Here is a 26,427-nt window from a genome sequence, read left to right as displayed (position 1 = left end):
TAATAAAAAAACAAGGAAAGGGGAATGAAATGAAGGAAAACGTCAAAAAAAAATTTCAACAAAAATTCTTGAACGAAATGATAGGCAAAAAGCTAAACCGCTACTGTAAATCCATTCATTCGGGTAAGCAATTCATTGTTGCCTATTTAATCGCCCAACACATTGCAGAAACATATCAAACGACAAAAGAAATGCGAAGAGAGAAAATAAGAAAAAATATTGATTTGCATCCATTAGCTCAGTGAAAACTGCCCTGACTAGCCTTCAAGGGCACTTTTTAGGAGCAAAATTTATCCAATAGCTCTATGCTAAGGATTGAAGTGGAAAAACTATAACGAGAAGCTTAAAATCAGAAGAAACCAGCAAAAAATATAAAACAGAAGAAATTCGGCCAAAATTTGCTTCAAATCACTCAAACAAAAAAATCTGTTGAAAAAGCGTCCAGCATGCCAAAATGGAAAAAACAGCTCAACTCCGGATCTTAAGGTTTAAATGCTTTCAAACGAACTATAAATAATTTGGGTAAACTAAACGATAAAAAACACCCATAATTGAAAAAAATGGAGTTTAAACGAAAATACTGCCTAGAAAATGCCCCACGTAGTAAGAAAACCGCTCGCTTAACAAATTTTTTTTTCACAACTTCTTATCTCGTTCTCTCCCCAAAAATGCGCTGGAGAAAAAACCGCTTTGTCTTCTCTCTGCTCAATTGGACCTAGGCATTTGCTTTGCTTTGAAGCATTTCGTTGTTTTAATTACACTCGTTTTAAATCACTCCTCTTTGAATTGTTAAATTAGAGTACAAAAGGTCTATGTAACAATTTGATCAGTACAAAAGGAACAGCTTGAAGAGCAATCAATAGGAAAGCAATTACGCTTATGAACTTTCTAATAAAAAGAAGGTATATTTATATCATGGAGCTTTTTAGGTGTTAATGTTATGAAAACAAATGATTACATGTGTTCATACCAAGCCTTTTGCTGAACAGAGGAACTCAATGCCTAATCAAACAGTAAATTTAGTATAGCATGACCAGCAAACCTCAATGCTATAAACAATTGAAGCCAAATTGATTTGTTCATTTTTGTCAACATACTATTTACTAACTATTATTAGTCCGTGGAAAAAAATCAAACGTGAATTCAAACTAGAGCTCAAGCTCAAACTACCTCACTATCAACAATACAGTTATTGGATTTATGAACGACTTAAACAAGTCATTACAAATTTGCATCAGAGTCCTTACGATTGGTTTGCGAATCGACGTCTTGTTGATAGCAAACATTCGAAAGTTTTATATCTTCAACAAGCTACTTTTGAGAGAAAAGCTGTACTGCAAAGGGGTGACGCTATGTCAAATTGTTTCTGTTCTGTCGACATTCTAGTCTACAGCCGTCCAAAAACGCAATTTTGACTTGTAAATTTACGTGTCCAGCAGCGCAAAAGGAGCATGAGAAATACAAAAAAATCAGTTCAAAATCGTTAATTTTTCGTTATTAAAGTCGCACTTAGTGCATATCGAAGTGCAATTGTTGATTGGTAATCATTTGCTATCCTGTCCTGTTTGTTTAGGTCATTTCGGTGAATGCACGGTTGAATTCACTTTGACTCCTTGAAAAGAGAATTTATTGATGTTCTCAATCTTTTTATATGAGGAAAAAAGTTCCTATGAAAGAAAAATTTGTTTAAAAGACAGAATCAGATTTTCCTGCTGTTTACACAGTTGTCAAATATAGCTCATTGGCATAATTAAAGCAATTAAAATTTTTGTTAATGCACTTTGTTTTTTTTCTTTGATTTCTGTCTTATAAGATTTCATTTCAACCAACTGCTAAATATAGGTTGCAACTGAGTATACTTTTAGGCATCTTACAGGGCTAAAACTGTTTCGGAAAGGAATGTACTTTATTGGGTTTATAATTTGAACTATTAACAAAACTCAAGCAAAATTATATTATTTTAGCCTCGAATTTTTTTTTATTCCGAGCGTAACAAATTTGTAGAACAGCACAGCCAATTTTTTTGAACAGAACAATTAGTTATTGGGACAAACTGATTAACAATTAATGCAACGGTATTTTACACTATGTCGTATAAAACAGTTCACAAAATTTAACTGCGAAAGTGTTATATCCGAACAGATTTGAAACCGCTTAAACGAACTGGGCGATGTAAAAGTTTCCTTATCTTTGATAGAAGAGCAGCCGTTACAACATGTTAAACCATCTGTCAAAATGAATATCCTTACAAAGCATAAATCTTCTATTTTCTTTGAAAACCAATCAAGAATAAAACACAAGCAATGTGTGCCAAATGGGTTCCATCTTTCAAAAAGTGCAAAATGGTTAGCTTTGTATTCAAATCGTTTAACATATCAAATTTTGGGTAGATAGAAGAAATTTACGGGCTTTCAAAAAGGTGATGATTGAACATATTTGGTGAAAAATCAGCGGCCCAAAGTAGAATAATTATTTTTTCTCCATGAATAATAGTACTGAGTGATGTGTAACAACGCCTATGCGAGGATGAAAAACCTATTGCGACAACGGATTTCACCGATTCGATTGTATGGCAATACTACAATTAACTTGATTGATATCAAATGTGCAACTTCTTTATTTGTCAAAAAACAAAAAAAATTTAAAATAAAGGTGTTCGTGTAAAATAAAAATTTCAGTTAATTATAGTGTTCTCCCAATTCTAATCATTCAAAAGAGAATAAAAATTTTGCTGTCGGAATGAAAATGTAACATAAAAAACTTAAAATACAAATGCGCTTAGTTTCTCACTAAGTTGACCTTGGTTACGTTTTGTTTTGCAGCAGATCGTGCACTTCTTCTGCGAATAAAATGAGGGTAAATTTCTCTCACACAAGACAAAGTCCATTAATACTGCATATTCCATTGTTTTTGATGCATGGAACGGGCTCCTTCTTGAATTCTAAATCAAATTATTTTTTTCCGTTCTGTATTTCCCCAGCTTGAAGTTCCAGAGTCAAAAAACTTCAGATCAATGTTTTTTTTGGTAAAAAGGCATAGCCTTTATGGACTGATCGATTGAAGAAAAAAATTTGGAAAATAAATCCAATCAAAGATGGTTTTGGAGGCACCAAAGTTATACTATTTGTTGGGTGGCACAATGGTCTGATCAGAGAGGTCTTGGGTCTGGAACGGTCTGATTAGAGGACATAATCTGGAAAATATCAGCAATTTTTAACAATTGAAAAACTTGCGCTAGTCACTGTTATTTAGGAAAAAATTTTAGGTTGAAGCTAAAAGCATTGACAGTTAACTCAATTGCCTCAACAATTGAAATATTCGTCACTACAGTCAGTCCATGCAAGCTAAATTTGAAAAATTCTGAAACTATTGATCAATTTTTTTTACTTTTATCCGGAAAAATTGTTAGCACTTTCAAAAGTCAATGTAGTTTCCGTAGAGTAACTCATTTGATGAATTCTGCTCTCAATTACTTTGAAAGCTAATTCAGATAAAAAAATTCCTATCGTAAATGCTAACCTGCGATTTGTCTTTCATCCGCAATTAATACAAAGTATAAAAATTTTTCAAGCATTTCATTTGGCACTGGTTTATCTATTTGAGTCCAAATGCGCTTTAACTGCTTGTGTCTTAATTACTAACATTCCACGGTCCGAATCAGATTTGAAAAAAAATTGCAAAATTATTTCATTGCTCATGTGGATGAAATCAGTATTTTTGTTCAATCTGCAATAATTTTCGCTGTGCTCTATTACTTCAGTTAGATACTTATACACCATATATTTTAGATGCTAAATTTCGAGAGTATTGATTAAAAACTATCAATATTTCGAACTTCCGTGTTTATCGTAAGGCTGTCGCCATGCAAAGTGAAGTCATCTGTTTTGCAAAAGTACATTATCACGTCTGTACACAAAAACAACGCATAAAATACCCAAGAAACCCCTTGCCAGTTTTCAAATAAGTTGATCAGAAGATTTTATAGAGTAATCGATCAAAGAAAAAATTTTGGTAAAAAATCTAATCAAAAACAGTTTTGATGGCACCAAAGTTATACTATTTATTGGGTGGCACAATAGTCCGATCAGGGAGGTCTTGAATCTGGGACGATCTGATTAAAGGTCATAGTCTGAAAAAGATCAAATTTTAACAATTGAAAAATTTTAACGCGTGTTTTTAGTTCGTGGAAAAGAATGTTCGTGGAAAACTGGCCACGTGACAACATATAGTCCCGCTTTTCATGTTTCGTATACTATTTCCAAGGATGGAATAAAGTTACGCAAAACATGGAATAAATTATTTTTATCTTTTTAAAAAAGGTCACGATTTGTAACCAGTATTCATGGATAAATCTAAACAAATGCCATCGTTTTGAGAATGTAATTAGCTCAGAACTTTATTGTCCAATTTATAGTAGTTACTAATTGAGACAAAATTGAAAGACTTAATTGTTCTTATCAACAGTGTTAAAAGTAATTGTAGAATCTCTCATTATTTTCTTGATCCACCCTTAGTGTCGAGAGAAAAGTTTCTGAAACTAATTATTAATTGAGCTTTCTTTCATTTCATTAATTAGATACCGTAAACGTGGAAATGGGCAACGTGGAAATGAATTACCTATAGTATAGAACCTAGTGACTTATGACGTAGTGATTGGTTAATAACTATTGTCCATCACGAAATATCGTCCCAAGTTTGTACGCTAGCACCAAAAACAGGCATCGTGAAAACTGAGTAAACATATATCCAATTTGGAAACAACTTTGAGCTAGATTCGTGAGCCACAAGCAATCACAATTCAATATTAAATAGGATTCAAAATACGGGATATAATTGAGCATATATGTTCAATTTATTGGGCACTGGCCACGTGATGTCAACATGGGCCTGTTAGGTTTCAGTGCGGCCTTTGTCTAAAACATCTGAATTCACTTTTCAACCTAATTTTGCTCTACGTTGCTGCAGTATCGTAATCCTGCTGCAATATTTTAACTCTGCGTTTCTACGTTTCTTTGACAAATCGATTTTAGCCGCACTTATGACCAGTTTAAACTATTAAACTTGATCTTTAAAAAACATAAAGAAACAAAGAAACAACTAAAGCGAGGTGCTCAATCAAATCTATGAATAATACCTAACTGGCTATAAAAATGCATGATGAAACACCCAAACAAAAATATAAGTATGCTTTGATGAAAAGAGTTGCTTAAAACAAAACTCAAAATCATGGCTAAAAATTAATCGTGTTGTCTTCAATACAAAAAATTTTTCTAGCCGAAAGCAACCCATTGATGATAATATGACCAACAAAAACTCTCAAAAAGCATTTGGGACCAAGCAGAGAACAAACAAAGAATGTTATTAATTTTTCATTTTAAAAAAAGTTAAATATATAAATAAAACTCATCTTTACCAAAGACAAAATTTGGCGATAACGAGTAACTACTTGGCACCTTTGATGCCCAAAAAACGTGTTTGCTCGAGAATGTTTGCTCAAGAAATAACATTTTCAATGTCTACTCTTTACTACCTAATGCTACCATTAATCTAATATGAAGGTCAACAGAAAACTTGGTGGACACATTAGAAACTAACAGGAATAAAAAACGATTCTCAGTACAGTTTTCTCCATTTATATTAACAAGAGGTGAAAACTTCAATGGGTCAATAAAATCAGTTTTGAAGATTATGGTCCAGCAAAAAAAAATATCAAAAAGACACGACAGGCGTTCTTAAAAATTTGTCAGTATAAAATAAGCCAGTTTTGACAGCTCATTGTAATGTTTTCAACATCAAATTGTACAATTAATTTCTGCCTAATAAAAACACTACTACAAAAAATTTTAGAAAGTTTATTTCAAGAGACACAAGAAATACAAAGCGAAAAAAATTGGAAAAATTGCTACGTTTTTAGATGATTTTAGCATAATCACAACATATCTCTCATTAAGTATATAACTCAAGAACATTCCAGATTCACGAAACTCACGAGAACTAACAAAGAACGTGAGTAAGAACAAATTGTCAAGACAAAAAACAACAAAGTGAAAATGACAAGTATTTAAAGAAACAAATATGTCAATTTTCCGCTAAAACTTTTCAAAAGCTGAATTTTTCTATTTCAATTTACGGTTTGCTAGCAACTATAACATCACTTTTAACACTTATGAGAATAAAAATATTGGCTTTTTTTTCACACACTTTAGCCCTTTAACCCATTTCAAAGGCTCAGGGTCATCAAAAAAATGTGCGAAAACATCTAAGAAAACGGGGCAGCGTTACAATTCCTAATTTTTTTGAATTGCTGTAGCAAGAGCTAAAAATTAGTTGGGTCAGTAGAAAATGACACTATTAAGAAATCAGCTAACAATGTTTGTTGTTGGTGATAACGGTGGTGGTGGTGGTTTTGGTGTATGTGTATTTGTGCGTGCGTGCGTGCGTGCGTTAGTGCGTGCGTGCGTGCGTGCGTGCGTGCGTGCGTGCCTGCGTGCATGCTTGCGCGCGTGTGTGCGTGCGTGCGAGTCTAAGTGTGTGAGTAAAAATGAGTGAGTGAGTACATGTGCGTGTGCGTTTGTATTGTCTTATGTGTTTGCGCGCGCGCGCGCGCGTGTGTGTGTGTGTGTGTGTGTGTGTGTGTGTGTGTTTGTATGCGTGCGTGTATTGGATTTCTATTTTAAATGAGCTTTCTTATGGCACAACTCGTATCTCTCTACAATGCAAAGAAAACTTAATTGCATCATCGGCTTGCGGAAAAGAAGACGACATGCAAAATGGTTCCCCATTACAAGTAGTGTTGGATCAATTGGCACTTTCCCGTTCCAACTACACTGCTCACATTTGTACACCATTATTACTGAGACAAACATATCTTCGTTTATGTAATTGATTAGGCCCTGTACTAGAACATAATTCGATAGAAATGTTTTTTGCCCCTGCATTTATCAAAACTACCAATTCTACATCTGTGCCGTGTCACATTTCAGCCTGTATTGGTCTTTTCATGCAGACTTTTGAACAAGCACATTTTTGAATGCACCGGAACTATGAACCAGCCAAAGTCCGGATCATAGGCGGTTTCGGTTTGGCTGGGTATTTTCATGTCTTTTTGACCGATCTGGTCATTTTAATCATTTTCAATCTGGTCAATGGAGTGTTTCCATGTGTTTTTGTTCGTTTTGAGAAATAATAATATATTCACCTTGTTTTTTTTATTTGCAACACAATATGGTATAATCGCCTCCAGCTTTCACAGCAGCCTGTTTGTCGTGACCATCTGCCTCTGACTTATTCCCTGAAGCAGTGTCCTTTTCCTCCTCGGATGTTTCCTTACAATCCACAGCCACTATTTCCTCCTGTTCCACGCTTTCACTTTTACTCTTGTTCACTGAGAAACAGTTGCAACTACTCCCAATACCACCTCCACGATTGACTGATGTGCTGGTTTTCCTAAAGAATTGAATTTCGCCATTCGCAATCATTTGACAATATGTTTATTCTTATGGATGTTCAAAAGAAAGTTGATCAGAACCCGATGTGAAGTCGAGGAAATAAGATGTGACAAAATATTTTTTATTTTTTTTTGGGGGGGGGGGGGGGGGGGTTGGGGATTCATTCCAGGCTGTTAAATAAAAAGTCTTTTAAAGAACTTGTTCTCTGTATTTGGGGTCAGTATTTCAAAACAAATAAGAACAATAAGCCTGCACTTCGAATCATCCGATCATAAATCTGGCATTTCAAATCATGAAGCATATCACAGAATAATCGGAAATTTTCCTATTGGATTTAATGCCAGCTAATGAAGTAAAGTTTACGAATCAAAGATGAGCTCGCGTATCGAAGATTCGAGTTTATATATTGAAGTTGTTTATGGATTGAAAGTGTCAGATTATGAATTTAAGGCATCAGCTTATCGATTGAAGATGCTAACGTAATGGAATGAAAATGTTAGTTTTAGTGACACCACCCAGTGAATCGCAATTTGATACACCTTGATAAGAAACACACTATAAAATGGCAAATTTTGCTAAGAAAATATTATCAAGAAAAATTAGCCATGCAAACATAAAGATTAGTACGAAATTCAAGATCTTTGCATGGGCATCAAGAAACAAGATCTTAGAAAGATAACCAAAATTAAATGGTGTAAGAAATATAAAGCAACTTTAAAAAAGATTTACCATAATATCATATGATTAAGCACAAATTATCTAGATTTAAGAAGAATAATCAAGAACTGTGGGGAAACTCAACTTCTGTTAGTTCATTGGCCAACAATTGAGCAAATTTTCTTTAGCATATCAAAATTTTTCAAGTGGAAGCAAGCTCGGTATGTATATAATACACATCATGATCAGGACCGGCACCGGGAAGGTCTTCAATAAAATCCCATAAAAAACTAAGAAGATCTTATAATTAATTAATATAACAGTCAAACACAACTGAAAACTGAACGAGAGGCGGGTAGAAAAAAATGCCCCCGACTGGATTTGAACCATTGACTTCCCGAGCAAAAACCACATGCACTGGCCACTGGGCTATCAGACCCTTAGTTTTGCTACAAAGCAACCAATATTATATTAGCAACAAGCTTTACTTCGGAATGAGAGAAATAGAGATCACTCAAAAATGAGGAGCGAAAGCGTGCAAAAGTCACTTGAGAAGTCACAGAATGTTCAAGAAGAAAAGCGCAAAATGATCAAGCAGAAAACATAAAAATGACCAACACGTTTACAGTAATTGCTATGAACTTCGTTCAAGAGCAATAAATAATTCTCAAATCTTTAATTGACGAACAAAAAATGTTTTGTAGCAGGTACAGTACACTAGACTAAAAAACATCCAATCTTTGCTGGAATATCTTCCTACATTTTGCTAATATTTTTTAATGTCTGTTTTGTTCAATTTGCTCAATTATTACAACTGGTGGAAACACAAAAAACAATGAAACACATAACTCATATCTTCCATATTTTGAATAATAGACGACTGTTCACAGAAAACTCTATTTGTACTCAGAAACACGATTTTTTACTGACCCGGCTACAAAATAAACTAGGGCAGTTTTTGCATCAAAGCACATTCAGGAAAAAATTTCCATAGTCATAGAGTCATTAGAAACGGAAAGAGTCTGAGACTTATAGCTAAAAACTCGCCATTCACTGAAATGTTGTTGCTTGAGTGAATTTTGCCTGATATCAGACCAGGAAACAGTTGAGGCAATTATAGTTGAGATTTTTGCTCTTTATTACTTAAACATTCACTCTTCTTCCTTCTCTAGAAAAAATGAAACTAACTTGAAGCCAAAACTCACTTAAAAATAAGAATTCGAAAACAAAATTATTGCAGCTCCTCTCCTCCTATCCTCTAGTTTTGCTAATTTTGAGTAATCTTTATCAATATTATATTATATAAAAAAATGGTTTTAATGCTGAAAGCTTGGTTCGTTTTACCCTCACATTGTACTTTGAGTTCACGGGAAGATGTTTTCTTTTCTTTTCTTGTGACCGAAATACACCAAACATCAATTGGAAATATTAGAAACTGTTACTAAGAGTTGTCAATATTTTGTCAAGAGATGCCAAGAAATTTTCTTGGTTTATCGTGATAAGATCTTATCAAGATTAACCAGGAAATTCTGATATTTCAAGTTCTTGGCAAAATGTTTCAAACTTTACAAGAGATGTCAAGAACATGCATGCCATCAAGGTGTATCAAATTTTGATTCACTGCACAGTGAGATGGCTTCCGTAATCGAGGTTTCACACTTCGAGTAATTTTTATAAAGTGGTTTGACGCCAAGATTAATATTTAGTATATGTCAAACTTTTCTCGCCAATTTGCACTATTTAGCTCAAATTCACACTATTTGTGACTCGACATTGCCGTTTTTTTTCTAACGCAAGCGCCCCTGAAACAATTTGACATAATAGATTCTGTACCTTTTCTTGTGTTTTGATGACTTGCTCGTTTTCCGCTTCATCACTTTGCTACTTTTTGAAGCTTTGATATCTCCTGTGGCTGAAAATATACCAAACGAAGTAGTTAATATTTTGGTTAATGTTGAACGACAATTGAAAACTACGAGAGAATTACTATTCAAATGATAGTATAATTTATAAATACGACAAAATCTTGATCAAGGACGCAACTAATGCGTTATAAAAAGTATTAAAACAGCATCTCTACGAAATGGGTTAGATTTTTATCACTCAAAATCGCACTGCTGAAAATGGCCAATTTGGTGTATTGTTTTTTTTTCTGATTTTTCCGTTTGTTTACCCCTTCCTTCCCACCTGAACGTTAAACACCCTCAGTAACAGAGCATGTGCAATTACACTGCAGTCGGTCAAAATGCAAAACAACTTATATTTTAAATTTTGGTAGGAGGTTTTAATGATCACTAAGCGGGGAAGGGTGCCAAAACGGAATAGATCATTTTTTTTACCTCGGGTCAATTCTTTCGAAAGGATGGATGTCTGGGAGACTACCGACAATAATGGTCCTCTTTGTGATCAAGACGGTTGAAATTACCTTGAATATCATCCGGGCAACTGGCACTTGTGAGCACTTGGACCTTGTTGATCTCAGCCACCACTTTGGACTCCCACGCTTCAGACGTCTGGCACTGGACACTTTTCATTTTCCCAACAATATCTCCATCTGTTCCACGGCCATCTTTTCCCCCCTTTTCACCTATCTGAGTTTTACTGTCAGAGCGTTGGTAGATGTCATGTGATGGGTAATGAGAGGCTTCTGCGTCATACCGGAGACTTTCAACTTGTTCACTTGGCTCTTTTTCAATTTCCACCGAGTGTGCCTTTTGTTCCAAAATTTCCACCCGTGGGCGGAATGACTGCAAAACAGAAATCAACTACTTAATTGCCATAGATTGCCTTTAAGTTTCAATATATAACTGTTTTAGAATACTACACAGAGAAACTTTTCGCCTAGAAGAAGAAACCACTTTTAATATGATAGATAATTTGCTTGAATTGCGTATGTTCCATCCTTCTTAATAATCAGTGTGAATTTTTGACTGTCTGTTTAATTTAAAACTAGCTAGCCCTCAATACCATTAAAAAGATCTTTAAAGAATAAAAATTATAATTTGCGAAGACCTGTTCTTTCAGTGTATAACATACGACCAAGGTCGTACGGATTGCTATAGAACGACTGGTGGGAGCTCGAACTTATTAGGAATCGACTGTTGAGCTTCAGTCATTGGAGAAGGTGTGGCTCTTAAGGCCGGTTCTTTTGGTTGGGAGAAAATTGTCGGGATTGAAACAGAAAAAAAAGTCAAAACTGAATTGGCTGATTTTTTTCTGTTTTTTTTTTCAATGTCAAAAAGTGTTCTATTGTGTCGTGAGCAGTTTTAAATAGATTCTAAAACTATAATTATTTAATCTTCTACACTGAAAGCTAATAAGTTTAATACCAATATCAGCTAGCAAACCCTCTAATGAACTTTGATAACATAATTCTCAAGGACTTAATGACCGGGCTTTATCGGTTTATCCCGTCTTTTTGACTGACCGTATTCACTATACTGCGTAATTCAATGCATGAAACAAATTACAATCCATTCAGTTGAAACAGTGAGCGAAGTAAGTCGTAAGTCAGAAGTCCAACGTGAAAATCGCGACTTACGTAAAACGAAATACGTGATCAAAAGGTAAAGCGAAATAAAAAACATAGCAGGACAAGTCCTGACGTCAAATTCACAAAATTTTCATTGACTACATAAAAACTAGATCTAGAACGGACTATGAGTGAGTTGGGAAAACCATTCCTGAAAATTCAGATACAAAACCTAAATAAAAACAGAAAATCAAGTCAAAATGCCGCTTATGGACAAAAAACCACTAGCGAGAAAACGAATTTCTATTCAAACATCTTTTTCTCACTTTACTTTAAAATCAGAGCAAAAAAACTTCAAGCCGCAAAACCACTAGTTTTTTTCGCTCCACTTCCTGTTTCGGCGTGAGCAAAATCCCTGAAATGTAAAAAGGAGGGCGCCTTAACAATAGCCGTTTGAGAGGCTAAAAATGAATACAATTCATGTTAAACAAAACTCAAGAGGGATAAAGTCAATTGAAAATTAAAACCGGCCAGTTAAAATAAAGCCTGAAACAAAAAGCATAAAAATTACCTCGAACGTTTTTCGAGAGCAATTATAAATTCAGGTGAAGAACTAAAAAACATAACCAAATAAAACGTCGGAGGAATTGCTCTTCAACGACTAGTGGGAGCTCTAATCAATTACAGCCTGCTTCAATCGGGGGTTGGGGGAGCGTAAATGGGACTAAGAAGTTCTATAGTGGGCTTCAAATAACCACAGTAGAGGTTAACATATACCACTATTAAAATTTAAAGTAAAAAATAACACCAGTTTCGGCGCACTTTTCAGTTGACTTTTTGTATAAAATTGCCGCCAATTGAGTTCAGCTGCTTGAAATTGTGATTGGAATTAAAAAATAGAGGGAATTGTAGATCACGCGAAATGCAAATAGTCAAGGGCGTAAAAGTCACTCGGAAAGTCAAAATTGTCAAGCAAAAATTTTGCATAAAAAAAACACACACGTTTACAATAATTGCTATTAATTACGTTCAGGAGCAATTAAAAAAAGATTTAGCTTTCCTGAAGTATGCGCCAAGCTATATTGGATTCCTACGAGCCAGAAACGATAATCATATAATATTGAATTAAAACTTTTTTTAAAAAAACTTGAAAAACATTACATTTTACGTTTTTCTAACCCAGGAACTTGAAAATGGTTATAACAAATCGAAATGCCGCATGCCTACTAATTTGTAGAACTACGAGGATGCAATAAGAAATTGTTTACTTTTTGACGTGATAAAACTAAGAAAAAAACCACACAAATTTTTGATTTCGATTTCAAAAAATTGGAGTCATTATCTTTTGATTGAAATTGGAAACCGTTATAATCAACTTCTGAGAAGTGAGCACATGAGATAAAGCCTTTACGCCTTCTCAAGCACCAAATTAATTATGGTTTCAATTAGCTACTCATTGACTTGACCGCAAAGAGAAATGAGCTCCAACTTTTGCAGCAACTGAAAAAATATTAAGGAAAGACAAAATAGAAAAAGGCAGGAAAAATGGGCTCTGAACATAGAAAACTTTTTGTGGAAAAAATTGCCATAGAAATAACGACATTATGTTGCTAAAAAAGTTCCCTTCATGTCACTTAAAAAAAGAGACAGAAAGAAAAAAGACTCAAACATCAAAACCTTATCAACCGTCACGGAATTAATATACAAAATAATGCATAGAAATGGGATTTTTTGTCATTTTCTGTTTGAAACTCAGTTTTTTATTCCTTGACTTTCTAAGCAAGTTTGCGTTCATCGACTTTCGTAAAACATTTTCCGGAATTTTTTTGGGTCTCTGGCTGTTTTGCAACCACTTAATCGGCAGTACTCCTAAAATGGAGACCAGTGAAGTGTTGTAATCTCTGCAGCTTTATATTTTCAAGCGTTTGATTTATAGAAGATGCAGCATGAAAGTCCATAAGAGGTATTACACCACACATTAAAAGATTAGGTAAAAACTATTGTACCCAATTGGTATCATCAACAAAAAAAAACGCACAGGAAAATTAGAAAAAAAACATGTTTCCAATTGCAGCTAAATATGACTAAAGTCTTAAAACAAATTCCATTATATTTCATGACGGAAAATTACGAATTACACGTAAATCATACTTTCTCTTTCAAATAACTTACATGTATTATTTCTGTAGCATCGCTGATGTCAAGAGGAGGAATGTCTTTTGCTTCCTTATTTTCTGCATCTCTAACAGCGATACACTCCTTCTGATCAGGCGGCAGTGTTGCTGGTTCCACAGTGGGTTTCTCACCGTTCTTTTGCTCATTTTGTTTGTTTTTAACAATCTTCTCGTCCTCTGTTGAGGTATCACTGCTACTCCCACTGCCCCCAACACAACTGAGCCGTTTACTCCCTCTTCTGGTAACTATGCATATCAAATTAGGATATGTTACATTTGAATTCAACAGTTTGAAGAGAAAAAATCCCAGCAACACAAGTATTTTTGCGACTGGTGCCCTTGCATACAGTAAAATACATACGTGTTGACACCTCGTTTACACACAGACACAGACACAGACACAGACACAGACACAGACACAGACACAGACACAGACACAGACACAGACACAGACACACACACACACACACACACACACAAACACACACACACACACACACACAAACACACACACACACACAAACACACAACACACACACACACACACACACACACACACACACACACACGCAAACAAACACATACACACACATGCAGACACTGCAAAAGTGTGAATTGAAATCATGAAAAAATGATAAAAAGAAGGGCAAATAAATTATTTTGAGAAAATTATTGACATAGAAAGATGAAATTTCAAACAAAGTCTAAAAGGATACGATATTTTGAACATTCTGAAAAAACAATCGAGATCTAGTATTTATTAACTGAAATGCAAAATGACTTCTTGTGTTGATAAAATTGAAAAGTAAGCGTTTTGACAACTTCGGTCACATTGTATTGTTATGTAAAATGAGCAACTAACACCCTCGCGTTTTCCACACTAAATGACAGTGTTAAATTTAATTTAGCGATAAAAGTCGAGCTCAAAAGGAACAAAATCTGAGACTTACAGTTTCGATCATATTAATCATCTGAAATTGCAAGTTGTTACAAGTTTAACTATCTTCTCCAAGATAACCGCAACATTTCAAAAGTTAACTATCTTTAACAAAAAAGATACACACGGACATGTATTCCATTATAGATAATCATCCACACACAATATGCAACACACAACCCCTTTTTGATGCCTCACGGGTTGCCCATCATACAAAAATCCTGGTAATCATACAAGGTCATATATGATCCACGGTAATCATACAAGGTCATATATAATTTGTATGATATTCTGGTAATCATGCAACTGTCATACAATTTTTAAAAGGACGCTTAAACAGCCTCAATTGTGACGCTTAGTTCGCTTGAAGTAAGCTAGATAATGATACCAGTTCATTTTATCCCAGTTAGCATTTTCAATTTTCCTTCTTGTCGTACAAGGTTATATATGAAAGTATGATTTCCTGGTAGTCATAAAAGAATCATAAACTGGCAAGCAACTTTTTCTTGAAATCAATCAAAAGCACACGCCAATCACATTCCAACGTTTTGTCAGCTAATTTACGCCATAATAAAGAAATTTGCGTTTTTTTGTGCTTATCATACAAGCTCATATATGGATATATGAATACCTTGTAATGATACAAAATCATACAAAAATCAGATTTCCAGTCTCTATTCAAACAAAATTCGAGAAAATCAATATTCTACAACATAAATTGGATACTTTCAATATCTGTCTCAAAACAAATTCTTTAATAGTTTTTCATTTTCCGAGGTATAGTATATGCAAGATATTTTTGATTTTTTTTTCTGTTATTTTTGTACTTCGCTGGACTTTACCAATTGTACCGAAGGCTATATATATATATACATATATATATATATATATATATATATATATATATATATATATATATATATATATAAAATTCCGTCCGATTGTGAAAATTGCAAAAAAATTGGAATTTTCTGAAAAATTCAGTTTTTAGCGAAATTTTGAAATTTTTGTCGAAAAGGCGAAATATTTAGCGAAAATTTATGTGTTATGATATCTATAACTATTCTTTTGAGTAGATGTTGCTTTCAGCAGATTTTCGTCATTATGTCCTCAGGTTTGTATGCATTTGTATTTTTAAGTGACGCAAAAACCTGGCGTTACTCACAAGCTTAGATCATAACCTGTGTAGAAGTTTAATTGATGTCTCCCACAATGGTGCTTATCGTTTCCTTAGTGTATTTTACTTGAATGATCTCCCTGTTATTAACATACAAGAATCATATATGATTTCTTGGTTACCATAAAAAAGCATATATGATTTTCTGGTAATCAAACTTTGATCATAAATGATTCCCATGTAATCATACATCGGTCATAAATGGTTTCCCACTATTCATAAAATATCATAATCCTCTCAACTTTTTATGATATCCTGGTTGTCGTACAAGGGTCATATATGATGTCCCAGTAATCATACAAAATCATTGATGATTTCGTGGCAATTATACAAGGATCCTACTAAGAAATAGCGTATGATTTGTATGACATCATATATGATCCTTGTTTGACCACTACGAATTGTCAACCCGGGCTTTCCTGACGACATATCAACAATCTGGGAAAAGCATATTCAACTTCATGTTCAAAATAATCTTAATCAAGAGAACACAAAATTTGGCTATAATTTGGTCGAAAACCAGCCCGAAACGCCATAATGGGCGCTGAAATGGCACTAAATGTGCTCTAGGGGTTCTTTGTCGTTACATAACAACTCCCGCTAACGCCCTTTTATCAAAGCAAGAACTCACGAACGATCATTTTTTAGCGCTTGTATAGAAATTGCACTAAAAACGTTTTAAGACCTGTGATATCTTGGTTAAGACTTTACATATGTTTAGACTGGAAATAAAACGTGATCACCATTTATAAAACAAATCTACGTGTATTTTACTGAAAAAGTACTGATCAAGACCTGAAACTCGTTCCGGTAACTCGCATCTACACAAACAAACGCGTTAACGCAATAATTAGAAGCTAATCAATAATTTTGATTCCTGCACATGATCATCACATGTGTTTCATGCGCATAAACCCCAACAGATCTCACAAGGGGCTCAACCACCTACACATACAACCTCACATATAAATGCACAAGTTTTTTCTAATATTTTGAAATAACATAATGTCTACATTGTTTCTTATTGTCGAAAAGGATAATGAAGATTATTTTTTGAAGAAAAGTTTGAGCATCAGAGCAAAACTTGTCAATTTCACTATATTAAGTAGCTTTCTTCTGAAGGTTTATAACTACAAATAAGTTAAATTTAACTAATTTTTTTTCTTATGACTCCAAGTAATTGTTCGATGAAACTTCTTGCGCATTTAATTTGTTTTTTTAAAGCCAAATAAAATCTTCCAGTTATTCCACTTTATTTTTTAGCAAATTTCACAAATCGAATTGATTAATCGAAGGAGCACAATTGATTTTTTCCTTAAGTTGCTATAGTGGTAATTCATTTATTTCTCTCTCCAGACTACTCTGATTTTCATTTGTTGTTAACCATTGAAACTCAGAGTAGCATGATTTCTCAATTGCTGATTGAAAAACCAAATTGTATACATTTCTTTGCAACTATACCATAGAGTTATCAAGAAATTTTACTTGAAAAAACAACAATCTGACAGGAATAAATAATTTGTATTCTGTTAAGAATTTTGACTGATTTATATCAATAAAAAGAATGCTCACTTAAATTTACAACTTTTCGGGAACAATTACGTTGCAATTGTTTTTTTCGTATATTCTTCGCATTGCTGCGACTGGTTTCTAACAAATGAAAAGTTTTATTGATTGTTCCGACCCCACTCAAATGGGTTTTTTTTGTTCAGTCAATTTTGGCCGATCGATATAGTAATCGCAGAGAAATGTGAGTGGTATCATTAAAAAGCTGGTCCAGCGTAGAATTCAAAATTAAAAAGATTTTTTTATTTTCGTTTTTTTCGAGGAGTTATCGAGGATTGAAGTTTTGTGCGAACACGGGATATTTGTTCACTTTTAGTCTGATTTTTCTTCAAATTCTATAAAAATAGTAATTTAAACTTAAATTTCTTGCCAAAAATGCACCAATTTTATGTTCTTAATAGACTAAAGGCGATAAAAAAGACTAGTTCTGGTCTCATAGGGAGCTTCAATATCGAAAAAGTTGAGAGCTCTTTTTTTTATAAAACTTTTCTACTTTTTTTTGCTTTTTTCAACCACCTGGAGACAAGTCACTTTTCATATCCAAGTTCCGTCAATTACAAACCTCTTTTACAGCCAAATGAATACCAATGAACAAAAAATCGTTTTCAGGGAATTGGTCATGTTTTTTTTAAATTTGACTCTGAGTTTTCGTCATTTTAAATGAAATTTTGAATTTCTTTTTGAGGTTTTACTAATTTTTTTGGTGTCTTATGGTTTGGACTCATTGACTAAAAGTGTAATATGATCCGTAATGAGATTTAAGTGAGCATATCCAGTCCTTTGAGTGGACAGCGAATGGCTGTTGAAACTTTAAAAATATTTTTTTGAAAATTTTTTCGAACATTAACCAATCATAAACTTATTATCGTGAACTGTAAGCCAGTCTCTGTGATGACAGCACTATCTTCCGTCCTATTGTAACCAAATTGGATCTAGCTGGTGGTTTTTTCTTCTAACTGTTAGTAAGTACTTCAATGTCACATGATTTCAAAAGGTTTTAAATTTTTTTTGGATATTTCTGTATTTCTGTATTATTGGTTACTTATGAAATCTTTGACAGAAAATGACAAAAAATGACAGCTCCTATGGGCTTAAAGAACACGTTCAGTGGATCACAGATAAATTTTTCAGAGAAAAGCTTATGGTTTCAAATGGATTCGACCTTTTCTTCTCGCACTTTTCTACTGAATTTTGGTTTTTGCCTTTCTTTGTTGTTGTTTTCATAGTCATAAGACTTTTTGTGATTGTCTTATTGATCACCTATGCATGACAAACATTCCCATTCTCCTATTGAAGGTTGTTTGAGCGTACTTATTAACTTTTGTTGAAATTTATTGAGTTTAATGGCTGTTAAGAATTTAAAACAAACTTTTCGAAAATTTTTTGAACATTAACCAATCGTAAAGTTTTTGTCAACTGTTATTCATGCTCAGTATTGACAGAACTCACTTGCTTTCTACTGAAACTAAAATAAAATTCGTTGACGTTTTTATCTTCTAACTATTGATCAAATGACTTCAATGACACAAGAATTCAAAATTTCCGCGTATTTTTATTGTTGTTTTCATTGTATTAAGACCTATTGTGATCTCTTATTGATTATCTATGCATGACAAACATTTTTTTCCTGCCATCGAGTTATTTTTGAGCGTAGTTTTTGACCTCCGCTAAAAGCTTTTGAGTTTAATGGCTGTTAAAAAAGGTTTTCTAAAATTTTTTTGAACATTAACCAATCCTAAACTTTTTTTCGTGGACTGTTAGTCAGTCTCTGTACTTATAGTATCCCTTTTAATTTCTAGTGCAGCCAAAATTATTCTGGTTAGCGGTTTTATCTTCTACTTATCTGTTTTAAAACTTCAAGGCCACTAATTTTCATATTTTTTATAAAATTTTCGGGTACTTTTTCTTATTTTTTGGATTAATTTGAAATCTTATCACATTATCCTAGTGCTGATAGTTCCCATTAGTTTAGGGAATACGTCTAACGAATCATATATAAAGTTTTCTGAGAAGAACTTATGATTTAAATTGCTTCGACACATTCTTCTGGCACTTTTCTACTGAATTTTTGGTTGTTGCCTGTCTTTGTTGTTGTTTTCATATTCTTCAGACTTATTGTGATCTCTTATTGATCATCTATGCATGACAAACATCTTTTTCCTGTCAGCGTGTTGTTTTTGAGTGCAGTGATTGACCTCCCTTAAAAGCTTTTAAGTTCAATGGCTCTTAAGACTTAAGTTTTTCGAAAATTTAACCGAATATTAACGGATCCTAAACTTTTTTTTGTGGACTCTTAGTAAGTCTTTGTCGTCAATAACTTGTTGTATGGCTTTATTGACAAAATATTAATGGCAAACAAACTTTTTGTCCCATAGAGGCATCGTTTAGCGTGTTTAGTGGATTCTGTTGAAAGCTAATGAAATTAATTGCGTTTATACTACGAGTTTTCTCAAAATTTTCGTAGTTCTAATGTATTTGTTCATATTTGAAAATAACTGAACACAGAAAAGTTTTTAGTGGAAAGTTCATTTTTTAATGCCTTCGACACTTCTCTCGCTCATTTTTTTTTCCTGAAATTGCTGTTTTTGCCTGTTTTTGTTCTTTCGGCAGCTATAAATTGCTGACAAGTCTCTTAAGCTTGAGGTTGAGGATTGAATTATTGACGTTACCCGAATTAGTTGGTTAACTTATAGTCCTTAGTCTTAAAGTTTTTGAAAAACATTGTCAACCCTTTTTCAAACTTTTCAGTTTTCGTTGCTCTTTTCGTCAAATTGTAACTTATTTTCATCAATGAGAGATCACATCCCAATTTTCGTATTTCAAAAAATAACTCATCTACTGATTTTATTTGTCACAGGTGCTTTGTTTATTGGACAATATGCGTTTTTTTAAACGTTTTTTAATTAGTCTTTTTTTGGCTTTTCTAATCTTCTTTCACAAGAATCGCGTAGTAACAGCTCCAAATGCTTCACAAATCTGGCCCAAATAAATTCATTTAATCTCTCAGTATAAGTCCTGCAGCTGAATTAGTAGAAATAAGAGCTGAATTAAAATTACATGATTTTCAGATAATAGCTAATGATTTTAATGGTAGCAATAGTTTGTTTTCGCAAATCGTTTCTAACTTTTTAAGTTTCCCTTCAGTTCGTTTCTAAGGCTTAGTCTTCCCAAAGACAAAACTTTTGGTTTTTTAATAATTTTTAGTTATTTATCAATGATTATTTAGTTAAAAACTGATGATTTTTAAGACATTTGAAATTTCTTGGGATTAAAAAAATGTTTATTAATTTTTGAATTTCGCCTCATTGATCGTTCTCTTGTTGACTTGTAACATAGTCTCATTAAGAAAACCTTCCATCCGCTGTATAGTTAGGAGAAATTAAATTTCAGTAGTTAAGGTTTTATCTGACTGCATTTTGACGTTGTTACTAAGTGCTTTAAAATTTAGATATTCAGTTTTTGCCGTGAACTTTTTGTTTTTGCTAATTTTTTTTGGTTGTTTTTTGTCTCGTAGTCTCTTTAAGGTCAGATCTCATTGGCACTGTAATAAGGCATTGCATTATGTAATTCAATTAGTAGATAGGTAGTGTGACGATTGTTTTAAATTCAAACATCTATTTTTGTTATTTCTTCATTTGGTTGACAAGTCAAAAATGTAGATGAGCTCGGGTCGGAATATCATGTGCGAACGCACATTAACGAGCCGCCTTGTTGGTATATAAACTTACCAACCTTAAAACGGACCATTATGGAAACTTACAAATCATAGTAAGTTCAAAGAACGGAATATTTATGGACGTTTATGGACCATATATGTTCCGTTTTATGGTAAGTAAGTTTGGTCAACCCGGGATATCATAATTCTATTCTTAAATTAAATGATCCTGCATTTTATTCTCAATACATCTCTTACGTGTCATGTTCAGTGACCCGGCGGTTCGGTAGATTAGGGTTCTAATCTTCCCTATCGGAGATTTTTTGCATGTTTTTTAACGAGAAATTAGTTCATCCACCGACTTTTTTTGTAATATTTTCTTCGTTATTGCAGGTACTGTTTCCAAATTCAAAAATTGGTGAACTAAGATTGCTTTCCAGCAATTTTTAGCGGTAGAAAATTAGCCCGAGATAACTGGAAAGTTGACCGAAGGAGGTTTACTTTTTCTGAAGGCTGTTGCGTAGTTACAGCTGCTCTGAGAGCTACCAAAAGTAGTCTGAAGCTGTTGTTGATTCGCAGATGAAGTAGGGCGGTCAGTGTTGGACGCTGTTGATGGTGGCCAATTACTAGTGGTAGATGCCAGTCTCATCTTGTCAGTGATTGTTGATGTTGTCTGTACCCCTTCATCCGTTCTAGGCACTTGTGTGGTACCTTGAATTAAAAAATTGTTCCCAGGCTGATGTCTTGCAGATTTCAGTCTCTTATCCAGGTCTCGATGCGACTGTTGTTTAGATTTTTGTGTGACCATGGTTTCTCAAAATTCTCTCTTAGCTCAAAATTTTGGTCTAATTAGATAGATGGTCGCCTGATGGGAAGATTCTTCTCATGAAAGTCGAAACAGTTGAGATTAACAAAGGAGTTAAGATTAATTGATGATCATTGATTGATAACGCAGGCCTAATTTTTTCCAAAAACGTCTAAACACTCTAATTGGACTCTCGCTGAGATATATGCCAAAGCTCCATAAATTACTGGTGTTATTTGAAACAATATTATCCAAAAATGTTGGTCCACAATACATATTTTTTTCTGTTTTCCTCTATTCCAGATGGCTGGGGTGTCATTGTCCATAAACAGATAGAATTGCGAAATAATTTCTCTTGGCTCCCAATTTTACTCTAGGGATAAAATCTACTGACTAAACCAATTGCCTTTTGCATGATAAATCCTTTGCTATGCGTAACCTCGTGAATTTTCCATCAAGATAGTGAAATTGTATAACCTTTTTAAAAAAATTTACACATCTTAGTTGAAATTTTGTAATTCACGATCACTGTTGCCATAGCTGTCAAGGTAGTGTACGTAATATTTATCGCAAGTTCTCAAAAAGCAAATTTTTTGGTGACTGTTACCTCTCAGAAGCTAAACTTTCATGAGGAAAGTCAATAGTCCAATCTGCCTAATTGAAAATAGGCCGATTGGACTATTGACTTTCTTAATGAAAGTTTAGCTTCTGAGCGGTATCAGTCACTAAAAAGTTTGCTCTTTGAGATCTTGCGCGTGATCAAATGATTGTCACAAAAATTGAGGAATACGACAAAATAAACATAGCCAGCAGACAGCAAATCGAATTGCAAGCCTTACAATACAGTTAGAACCAGACAATTAAATTATTTGAAAAAATAATTAAACACAATAAATTTAATAACCATGGCTAAGACTCTTGAAACTTTTGTCCAGAAGGCAAAATTTAATCCACTTAAGTATACCCATTGAAACACGCACAAGCTGTGAAAGACAATTATTGGCTAATAAAAACAGAAAAACTCGAGAAAAGTGACAAAACGTTAAAAAAAATTAATACTGAATTTCTTTTTGAAAACTTCTAAATTTCGCATTATTAGTATGTTCAAACATATTTTTTGTCTATTTTATTTGTTTAGTATCTCTTCTGCAAGGAGTAAGAAACTTTGATTTGCTCATAAACATCGAAAAACTCACAAAACGAGAAAGTTTTTCAAAAAAGTTAAAAACAGTTGCAAATTTTATTGAGTTGTTGCTAAAATTCATAACAATTATATCTCAGAACCATTTCAATGTCTCCAGAAACTACCGAGAATCCCTTGTTCATGCCTTTTACTGGCCCATAAAGATTGATAAACTCGGAATATGATGATAATTTTCCGAAAATTCACTGAATATCAAATTTTGTCCAAAAATTGCAAACATTTGTACTAGTAAAATGTTGAAAACTATTCCATCTGCCTTAGCAACTATGCAGGAACCTATTATCGAACGCTTGAGGAGGGTCTATGGTCCCTGAGTCTGAAAAGACTAAAAAACTAAAATAAAAAAAATCAAAATTAGTATCATTAGTATCATTTGTTTATCAAAACAAGTGATAATAAACATGTTTGCCAAGACATGTCATCTTGTTTGGGGTGCCCAAACAATAGAGGTCAAAAACTGAACCTAAAAATTAGTAATGTTGCAAAGCACCCTAATCAACTTTGCAAGCGCCAGCTTAAGACTGATCAAATAAAAAAACTCCAAAAATGAGGGAAAAACGTGAAAAAGTGGAACATTTGGGCTCAAAAACTCGTAAAAATGGCCATGTATCGATGCCTTCCCAGCGGATGCACCACTCTAAGAGTACTATTTCAAAGAGTACTAATGCTAGCTATGGACCTCTGATGAAACCTGATACCTGCTTATCCCGTTATGAAAGATGGAGTTCATGGAAAAATGTGTAAAACCATCTTACAAAAAAGCCAGAGCACCAAAACGAACCGAATTTTTTTGGATTGTAAAAACGAGAGAGCACCAATTCTAACCAAATTTTTTTAATTGAAAAAAGACAGAGAATTCTAAGAGTACTATTTCAAAGAGCACTAATGTTAGCTATGGACCTCTGATGAAATCTGATACCTGCTTATCCTGTTATGAAAGATGGAGTTCATGGAAAAATGTGTAAAACCATCTTACAAAAAACCAGAGCACCAATACGAACCAAATTTTTTTGGATTGTAAAAAAGAGAGAGCACCAATTCGAACCAATTTTTTTTAATTGAAAAAAGGGCAGAGAATTCTAAGAGTACTAAGGTTAGCTATGGACCTCTGATGAAACCTGATACCTGCTTATCCCGTTATGAAAGATGGAGTTCATTGAAAATGTTAAAAAACCATCTTACAAAAAAGCCAGAGCACCAATACGAACCAAATTTTTTTGGATTGTAAAAAGGAGAGAGCAAAATTTCAGTAGTTAAGGTTTTATCTGACTGCATTTTGACGTTGTTACTAAGTGCTTTTAAATTTAGATATTCAGTTTTTGCCGTGAACTTTTTGTTTTTGCTAATTTTTTTTGGTTGTTTTTTGTCTCGTAGTCTCTTTAAGGTCAGATCTCATTGGCACTGTAATAAGGCATTGCATTATGTAATTCAATTAGTAGATAGGTAGTGTGACGATTGTTTTAAATTCAAACATCTATTTTTGTTATTTCTTCATTTGGTTGACAAGTCAAAAATGTAGATGAGCTCGGGTCGGAATATCATGTGCGAACGCACATTAACGAGCCGCCTTGTTGGTATATAAACTTACCAACCTTAAAACGGACCATTATGGAAACTTACAAATCATAGTAAGTTCAAAGAACGGAATATTTATGGACGTTTATGGACCATATATGTTCCGTTTTATGGTAAGTAAGTTTGGTCAACCCGGGATATCATAATTCTATTCTTAAATTAAATGATCCTGCATTTTATTCTCAATACATCTCTTACGTGTCATGTTCAGTGACCCGGCGGTTCGGTAGATTAGGGTTCTAATCTTCCCTATCGGAGATTTTTTGCATGTTTTTTAACGAGAAATTAGTTCATCCACCGACTTTTTTTGTAATATTTTCTTCGTTATTGCAGGTACTGTTTCCAAATTCAAAAATTGGTGAACTAAGATTGCTTTCCAGCAATTTTTAGCGGTAGAAAATTAGCCCGAGATAACTGGAAAGTTGACCGAAGGAGGTTTACTTTTTCTGAAGGCTGTTGCGTAGTTACAGCTGCTCTGAGAGCTACCAAAAGTAGTCTGAAGCTGTTGTTGATTCGCAGATGAAGTAGGGCGGTCAGTGTTGGACGCTGTTGATGGTGGCCAATTACTAGTGGTAGATGCCAGTCTCATCTTGTCAGTGATTGTTGATGTTGTCTGTACCCCTTCATCCGTTCTAGGCACTTGTGTGGTACCTTGAATTAAAAAATTGTTCCCAGGCTGATGTTTTGCAGATTTCAGTCTCTTATCTAGGTCTCGATGCGACTGTTGTTTAGATTTTTGTGTGACCATGGTTTCTCAAATTTCTCTCTAGCTCAAAATTTTGGTCTAATTAGATAGATGGTCGCCTGATGGGAAGATTTTTCTCATGAAAGTCGAAACAGTTGAGATTAACAAAGGAGTTAAGATTAATTGATGATCATTGATTGATAACGCAGGCCTAATTTTTCCAAAAACGTCTAAACACTCTTATTGGACTCTCGCTGCGATATATGCCAAAGCTCCATAAATTACTGGTGTTATTTGAAACAATATTATCCAAAAATGTTGGTCCACAATACATATTTTTTCTGTTTTCCTCTATTCCAGATGGCTGGGGTGTCATTGTCCATAAACAGATAGAATTGTGAAATAATTTGTCTTGGCTCTCAATTTTACTCTAGGGATAGAATCTACTGACGAAACCAATTGCCTTTTGCATGATAAAACCTTTGAAATGCGTAACCTCGTGAATTTTCCATCAAGATAGTGAAATTGTATAACCTTTAAAAAAAATTTTACACATCTTAGTTGAAATTTTGTAATACACGATCACTGTTGCCATAGCTGTCAAGGTAGTGTACGTAATATTTATCGCAAGTTCTCAAAGAGCAAATTTTTTGGTGACTGTTACCACTCAGAAGCTAAACTTTCATGAGGAAAGTCAATAGTCCAATCTGCCTAATTAAAAATAGGCCGATTGGACTATTGACTTTCTTAATGAAAGTTTAGCTTCTGAGAGGTAACAGTCACCAAAAAGTTTGCTCTTTGAGATCTTGCGCGTGATCAAATGATTGTCACAAAAATTGAGGAATACGACAAAATAAACATAGCCAGCAGACAGCAAATCGAATTGCAAGCCTTACAATACAGTTAGAACCAGACAATTAAATTATTTGAAAAAATAATTAAACACAATAAATTTAATAATCATGGCTAAGACTCTTGAAACGTTTGTCCAGAAGGCAAAATTTAATCCACTTAAGTATGCTCATTGAAACACGCACAAGCTGTGAAAGACGATTATTGGCTAATAAAAACA

General features: G+C 33.8%; 2 protein-coding genes across 2 annotated transcripts in view; both read right to left on the bottom strand.

Annotated features, from left to right (window-relative positions):
* Window positions 1–2,746: 2,746 nt before the first annotated feature.
* LOC142335192 (uncharacterized) lies at window positions 2,747–21,792 on the bottom strand. Its single transcript, XM_075383576.1, has 6 exons — window positions 21,588–21,792; window positions 13,750–13,997; window positions 10,531–10,852; window positions 9,939–10,017; window positions 7,199–7,446; window positions 2,747–2,941 (listed from the first exon to the last, which is right to left on the bottom strand). Exons 1-5 carry the CDS (start codon window positions 21,733–21,735, stop codon window positions 7,209–7,211), a joined length of 1,035 nt encoding a protein of 344 aa, XP_075239691.1. The 5' UTR covers window positions 21,736–21,792; the 3' UTR covers window positions 2,747–2,941; window positions 7,199–7,208.
* Window positions 21,793–25,070: 3,278 nt separating this feature from the next.
* LOC142334856 (uncharacterized) overlaps window positions 25,071–26,427 on the bottom strand; it is a 113,505-nt gene continuing 112,148 nt past the window's right edge. Inside the window, exon 24 of the mRNA XM_075383182.1 lies at window positions 25,071–25,321. Within this exon, the coding sequence (XP_075239297.1) occupies window positions 25,071–25,321 (251 nt within the window). The remainder of the gene's footprint in view (window positions 25,322–26,427) is intronic.

Source organism: Convolutriloba macropyga, chromosome 2, assembly GCF_964194025.1.
Source record: "Convolutriloba macropyga chromosome 2, txConMacr16.3, whole genome shotgun sequence".
NCBI classification, from domain to species: Eukaryota; Metazoa; Xenacoelomorpha; order Acoela; family Convolutidae; genus Convolutriloba; species Convolutriloba macropyga.
This window is presented reverse-complemented; position numbering and strand designations above follow the sequence as displayed.